Source organism: Podospora pseudoanserina, assembly GCF_035222485.1.
Source record: "Podospora pseudoanserina strain CBS 124.78 chromosome 7 map unlocalized CBS124.78p_7, whole genome shotgun sequence".
NCBI lineage: Eukaryota > Fungi > Ascomycota > Sordariomycetes > Sordariales > Podosporaceae > Podospora > Podospora pseudoanserina.
The window spans coordinates 1,847,961-1,854,914 of NW_026946671.1; the positions used below are offsets into that span (position 1 = coordinate 1,847,961).

The window sequence follows — 6,954 nt, forward strand, 5'->3', positions numbered from 1 at the left end:
CGCGCCAGGTTCGAGACCGCAGTAGCTGCCTGCGGAGAGCCGGTAATGGAGACGCCACGAGTGGCAGGGCTGATTTCGACTGGACCATGAAGGATGTGGTTGACTGTGATTGCTGTTGAGGTTCAGAGTGGCTTTGTCGCACAAGCAGTGATCATCATCATCCAATCTCTGTCTCTAATCCGGCTTGCTTCGCCATCCCGACGCTTCCTGAACCAATCACATCTGACCTCGATTTGGAAAGCTGTGGACCACGCCGCCGCTGCGCTTTTCTCTCCACCTCCTCGGATGCCCCTCCAATGTCCACCGGGTGGCAGAAGCTGAAATGGGGAGGACAAGACAGCTGTCGAAGCCCAATGCGAGGTATCTCGTGTGCTGCGGGATGGGGCGTCGGAAACCGGGGTGCCACGACATTCGGAGTGAGCATCTCAGCAGATATCAATGTTTCCGGGGCCTTGTTTTCCGGATCAGGTCTTTCCATACCCTGCTGTACTTGTGCCTATCTGTCGCGTTTTCTCTCCACCTTACCGACGACGTCTTCTCACTTTGTGGCCATGTGTTGACACGTTTGTTTTTCTATTTTCCTTCGAGCGATAACCCGGAAGTCGCACAACCTAGACTTCCCTCCTTCCTAGTTCCTACCCACGAACTTGCCTCACTCAGGCTTTGCCTCTACGCGCCTTCCCTTCTCGAACTTCGGACCATCGGCCCCACCGGCTCGGGCGGCCGCTGACGTAAAGAGCAGGAGAGATGCTTTCCCGACGGCTTCAACCTCTCGTCTTTCTCTTGTTGATATCATTCTTGTCCCTGTCAGTTTTTGCACAGTATGATCCAATCAAGGATTTCTGCCGACGCCATGGACATCAGTCGGCCGTTGTCGACAATCGACTGTACATAGACGGCGGGTTGGTGAACTGGAAGCCATTCACCTCGTCGTCTTCAAATTACACAAGTATGTTTGATCAGCTTTGCTCTTAACAAAATAGACCTCTTCTGATGCCTACATACCTACCATCCAGATCCGTTCCTTATCTTTAGCGATCTCAGCACTGAGACCAAGGATATGCCCACGCTGCATGCCAACCTTTCCAAAAATGCGACAGTTCCAAGCGTCATGGGCGGCAAGTTGTGGGAGGATTCGGTCAACAAAAGATTGTACTTGTACGGCGGCGAAACCTACCAGGCACCCCCAACCAACTTTCTCCTCTACGCCTATGACATTCTTAAGGACAAGTGGGATTCTTTCGGCCCGCCAACTGGAACGGCAGCTATCATCCCAACGAGCTTTGGAGCCGGTGTATCGATTGCGGCACGAGGAGAGGCGTATTATTATGGCGGCTTTCATAACAATGGCTCCGTTCCGGGCTGGACAGGGCCGCCGCGTGCATCTAACAGACTGATCAAGTACGACATGGACAGCAACGCATGGAGCAATGTGACCGGCCCTGATGACGTGAGAAGGGCCGAAGGCGAGATGGTCTTTCTTCCCGTTGGTGACGCCGGCATGCTTGTCTATTTTGGTGGTAGTCAAGACTTGTACGGCAATGGGACCTTGACACCCGAGCCTTTGGACACCATCTTTCTCTACGACCTTGCTAACTCGAAATGGTATGCGCAAAAGGCAACTGGAAGGATACCAGAGAGTCGACGTCGATTCTGTGGAGGTGCTACCTGGGCTCAAGATCAGTCCAGTTACAACATGTTTGTGCTTCCAGCTACTCCCAAATCTGTATCACCTAGAGGCTGACGATCTGTAGCTACATTTATGGCGGTTCCGGCTTCCCTCCAAGCACGGCAGGATTCGATGACATCTACGTCCTAACCATCCCGAGTTTCCAGTGGATCAGGGGTCCATATCCAAAGGACAGCAATGTCACCGGTCCGTTTCCAAAGAACATGATGAGCTGCAATGTTGTCAATAATGCTCAGATGGTCATCATCGGCGGCTCGAACTCCAACGCAACAGGTTACGAATGTGACGTAGACACGGTTGGGGGGCAGCACAACATGAATCTTGGTGAGGAGAACCCAGAGAATGCCATTTGGGCAAGATACCAACCAAAGCTTACGACATATGCCGTGCCTACTTTCATCATGTCGGCCGTGGGTGGCCGTAACACCGGAGGAGCTAGGGTTCTCACACCGTCCGGCGGCTTCAACGCGCCAGATCTCTCGGTGTTGATGACCAGGAAAGCCGTCATATCAACTCGAACACCTACACGAGACGTCAGTCCTGCCACTTCCTCGCCTGCCCCGACCGGAGAAGGCGAACCCGCACCACCGTTGAGCCCCGGAGCCATTGCAGGGATTGCCGTCGGAGGCGCCGTGGTTCTCATCGCCCTTCTCGCCGGCTGCTGCTGTTTCATCCGTTATCGCCAAAAGCACTACAAGGGACCTCGCCAGCCCAACCAAGCCATCCCCCCTCACGGTTGGGGACCATCCGGGCCCCTCACGCCCGCATCTCCAGCCGTCACGCAAATTTCCTACGCCCACACCGTTCCAACCCAACCGCAGTCGCCGGTGATGCTCCCATCGGTCCCGGTATACCCCCCAGCAGAACTCGGCGCCAATGACAATTCCCATTATCGGACAGCGAGAACAAGCCCAGCGAGTATGGCAGCGAAGCACGACAGCTCACCCTGGGGCACGCACGCGTCAACGCCGCAGACATTGGAGCCACCAACTCCGGCAAGCGGGCCTTATCCGGCACGATCCCCGTCGTACACAGAGCGGGATCCGAGAGATGTGCAACCGGGTGCTCCGTACTGGTCTACGACTCCGCCACAGGTACAGCAACCACAGTTTCGACCAACGCAGGACGCCCAGGGTGGGAACGCGTGGTTGGGTGTTCAGCAGACATGGCACAGGCCAGGATCATCTCATTGAGAACCGAATGTTGTGATATATCTGAGACGAGAAAGAGAGGTGTTATGTTTCATGATGTCGTGCATGAGTTTTGGTATATGGGTTTCTTGGTTTGGATTTCACACATTTTATAGTCATCTTGACCCGGAGGTATGGTATAGGGTGTATGCTGTATAGTAGTAGCACATATGGCTTTTTATCAATGGAGAGACGGTTGATGATTCACCATTTTTTGCCTAGAGTTGGGTAACATTCCAGTGAGGCATCATTACAATTGCAGAAAAATCCCGCCCTAAAAATAGTTCCCACGTGGTATGAAATGTCTCTGGAGGTGCCAAATTCGGAATCAACTGTTTTTGGTAACCTGTGTCGAGAAATCGGTTGGGTAGAACATGGATAGGGGCAAAAAAAGGGGTTGATTGGCCTTGGCAAGTGGAGAAAGGTAAAAAGCTAAAAGTGTACTCTCCCGCCGGGAATTGAACCCGGGTCTCGAGCGTTGTTGACTGGATGACAAGCTCACATACTGACCACTATACTACGGAAGATGTACAGGTGTTGAGCACCTGTCGTAGTGAGAGGATTGGTTGCAAGGGAAGGGCGGAGGTAGTATATAAGAGGGGAGCATACACGATCCCGTCCCTTGAACCACTTTCGCGATCCACCTCCAGCTCAGGCCTTCCTCGTCAGATATGGAGTGAAGCAGTGCAATCTTTCAGCGATGAAGTGCGCTGGACACAATACATAGGCCGGCACTGGGTTTGGTGGCCCAGTTGTTGCCTCCGAGTTATTATCGCCAAGTGGACCCCTTTGTCTTGACGTCATGGCGCCCCATTCTAGACTTTCTATCAAAGCCAAGGGTTTCGATCAACAATAGTGACGACGGGTGACGGGTTGAGTCTCGGAGCCACGGAAGAACACCTTACTGTTGATGGTGGTCAGCAGTGGCGGTTACCGTCATCATCTAGTTGAACGAGAGTAAACTGGGGACGTCGGTTTGTGTTGGGGGAGAAAGTGAAACGCCGCAGCAAGTAGCTGCTGCGATATGTATAGGAGAACCCTATCTAAATCGACCTGGTAGGAATAGTTGAATATCCTGTATGCTGAGATTGCATCCGTTGAAGCAAATAACCCCTCAAATCCCTCCAAAAGATGTCATATATCCATATGGTCAAGTCATCAAGACCCAGAAAAAGAAACAAGAAACCCAAAAAGTCGCACCGTACACCCGGGGCTCACGTTGGAGACCCCATAAACTCCAACGCTTCCAACTCGAAAAAAGACGAGTCATCACAAAACCTTGTGCATGTGCCATCTTTCAAACACTAAGCCCAGGCTCCAACTAAACTCATGCAAATCGCGCCAAAAAGCACAAGGAAGCAGGCCGCAACCCGCTTGCGACCGCGGAGGGTAGCCCAGCTGTCATCACTGAGAAAGTCCTCCGCCAGCAACTCGATAAGGGCGGCAAAAACAAGCAGTCCCGATGAGATGGCGTTCATGGTTCCCACCAAGATCAGGCCAAACTCAGAGTCGGGGGCGTAAAGCGTGTGGGTGGCTAGACCAATTGCTTGACCAATAGGTGTCCTGAACACGGCACCGTTAGCTTCATCTTCTGTTGAACACACCGGCTGTTTGACAATAACACTTACGTGCATCCATAAGCTAACACCATGAACCATGGCTGCAACATCCCCTTTTGCCAGTTGATAGAGGCAATACGAGCTCCCAATGCGAGACCCTCAAACGTTTCTGCAATGATGTGTTAGCATTCTTGTAGTTTCGAGACAAACAGGAAAGCGTTTGCTACTCACGGTGAAAGGCAACAGCAATTAACAAGACCACAAAGTTGCCGCCGACGGCGACACTTAACGCCATACCAATGAAAATACTGTGAAACAAGATGCCGACCTCGAGAAGCATGCACTGTAAGATCTTCTTCTTGTGTAGCTGCTCCTCAGTAAGGCCGACTTGCTGGGATTCCACAGCGCTCCCAAGCAGTTCCTTAGACCTCATCTTCTCATCTGGGGAAACGGCCGGGGTTTCACGCCCAACCGCCACACTCTCCTCGGAAACAGGCTCAACAACAGCCTGGCTTCCCCGGCGAGTGGTCCCCGAAGGCCTCGTGATAGCAGCCAGTACTGGTGCCTGGGAACAGTGGCCACCAAAGGACGTAGACCGGTGACGATGGGGAGGCTCCTCTTGCGCCTGTGACCCATCACTGTCCTCGACCTGTCTCCCAGGACGAGGGGTGTACTGACGAGCAGGGCTAAACACCATCTCGATGACGGCCACGAAGAAAATTCCAAGCAGGGCAATAGCCCCCGGCATAGCGGGGTAGTCATCAGTCCAGAAGCTGGAGAGGCAGGGGTCGCCAAGAGAGATGAAAGCCGTCGGGAGGAGATGCACGAAAGCGGTGGCGAGCAGGACACCGGTACCAAAATGACGAACAGCGAAAAAGAAGCGCTTGGGGATGCGAATGATGGGAAACTTGAGGGCGATCATGGGCAGAGCGCAAGCCAGTCCGGAGACGGCGAGGATGATAACCAGGGCGCCCACATGAAGCGGCATGTTGTAGTCGGCGGTAGCATTGCCATTTGTACCGCAGCGACCATTGTCCTGGCGCTTGGTGAGCTGCTTCAAGAGCAGAGAAGATTCGCGGGTAACAACAGCAATGGAACTGGCGGTGGTCGTCTCGACGGGATGACCACCCGAAAACAGGACCGGTACACCGTGTCCGGCAACGTGCACTATTGTCGACACAGCGACAACAGAGAGAAGCCATCCAATCCAGCCCGAGGGGGGCCGGATCAGAGGCTGGGAATGACAGGCTCGGCCTTCACCACCTAGCACTGTCTGGGGGGCTGCAATGGGCGGATCTGTGATGATTTTTATGTCAGTGACGTTGAAACAGGATGCCAGCTGTGTCGAAAAAAAAGGGACAACTTACGACCGCTCATTGCAGAGGGATTGGGCCCCCAAGCGCGGGTTTGCTTGTCGCAATTTTTGATAAAACTCCCCTTCTCGTCATTTAATACCCCAAATGCACTGGCTGCCCCTCCTGATGCGCCATTGCGCTGCTCGCGGGCGTTTGCGATGCCATTGAGGTCCTCGCAAGTGGTGAGGTCGGGAGCGAGAAACGGCGGGTTCTGGTTCCAATCAGGATGCTCAAAGTCATCGTCTGTTCTCGAAGGGCGGTTCATGATTGGTCTTTTGGTAGGGTCTGCTATGGTTTCCGTATATCAATGGGGGTTCTGTTCGAGCGGTCTGCTACACAAAACAATCGCACGGCGGAGTATCAGAGACTTGACGGATTGTGGCTTCTTTAAGTACTTATGTAAACGAGTAAAAAGACCAAACACTGGATGACTGACGAGCTGACTGGGATCATTTCTTGATGAACAAAAATCGATCCGCTTGCAAATGACAGCAGGTGGGGCACGGCTGAAGGGGCCAGCCCACGCTGCCCACCCGTGGCAGTGGTGTCCTTGAAACAAACCCGCCTGCAAGAACGCATCCGACAGCAATACGCCCTTAAAGCGAGCTCCCTATTGGGCAGCTCCTCGGGACCACAGCGGTGAGGTGTGGGGTCGGAATGTTACGGAGCGTGTGCCAAGATCGATACGAACTGCTGCGACACTCGCTCTACGGTTTGCTGTCTTGTCAGGTTCTTGGAGGACGACGGGATGCAGTCGTGAGTGTAGGTAGGCGAGGTGCCCAGCCCTGGTAGAGGTGCTGCGAAAATTCAAAAACCTTCTAGAGCATCTCAGTGGATTCCAGGCCTTGTCAGTGCTAAGAATATCGGAAGCACCTTGATGGCTGCCCCAAGCCCAAGACCAAGCGGCATGTGATTGGATGCTCCGGAATATGCATGACAAGCATCTGGTCATGAGACCAACACAACCTGCAAGAAGGTTGTCCGTGCCCAATCTCCACCGGGTTAGGGTTTTCTGTGCACTTTCCGCATTAGGGCAGCCACTTACACCGATTTTTTGCTTCGCCAGAGACTGAGAGGACTGCCCGCACTTATTTATATTATTATCTCCATACCAATACACCATGGCGCCATCTTCAAACATTTGAGATCCTGTCTTACAC

At 53.2% G+C, this 6,954-nt stretch overlaps 2 protein-coding genes and 1 non-coding gene across 3 annotated transcripts; 2 read left to right on the forward strand and 1 right to left on the reverse strand.

The window, feature by feature from the left end:
* Positions 1 to 104: 104 nt before the first annotated feature.
* QC764_701240 (uncharacterized protein) lies at positions 105 to 3,092 on the forward strand. Its single transcript, XM_062949790.1, has 3 exons — positions 105 to 949; positions 1,017 to 1,698; positions 1,755 to 3,092. Exons 1-3 carry the CDS (start codon positions 748 to 750, stop codon positions 2,881 to 2,883), a joined length of 2,013 nt encoding a protein of 670 aa, XP_062796871.1. The 5' UTR covers positions 105 to 747; the 3' UTR covers positions 2,884 to 3,092.
* Positions 3,093 to 3,323: 231 nt separating this feature from the next.
* Positions 3,324 to 3,407, forward strand: QC764_0107530. Its single transcript has one exon. It is a non-coding gene; the product is annotated as a tRNA-Asp (tRNA).
* A 453-nt stretch (positions 3,408 to 3,860) lies between these two features.
* Positions 3,861 to 6,619, reverse strand: QC764_701230 (uncharacterized protein). Its single transcript, XM_062949789.1, has 4 exons — positions 5,807 to 6,619; positions 4,671 to 5,735; positions 4,509 to 4,608; positions 3,861 to 4,443 (listed from the first exon to the last, which is right to left on the reverse strand). Exons 1-4 carry the CDS (start codon positions 6,057 to 6,059, stop codon positions 4,185 to 4,187), a joined length of 1,677 nt encoding a protein of 558 aa, XP_062796872.1. The 5' UTR covers positions 6,060 to 6,619; the 3' UTR covers positions 3,861 to 4,184.
* Between the last annotated feature and the right edge of the window lie 335 nt (positions 6,620 to 6,954).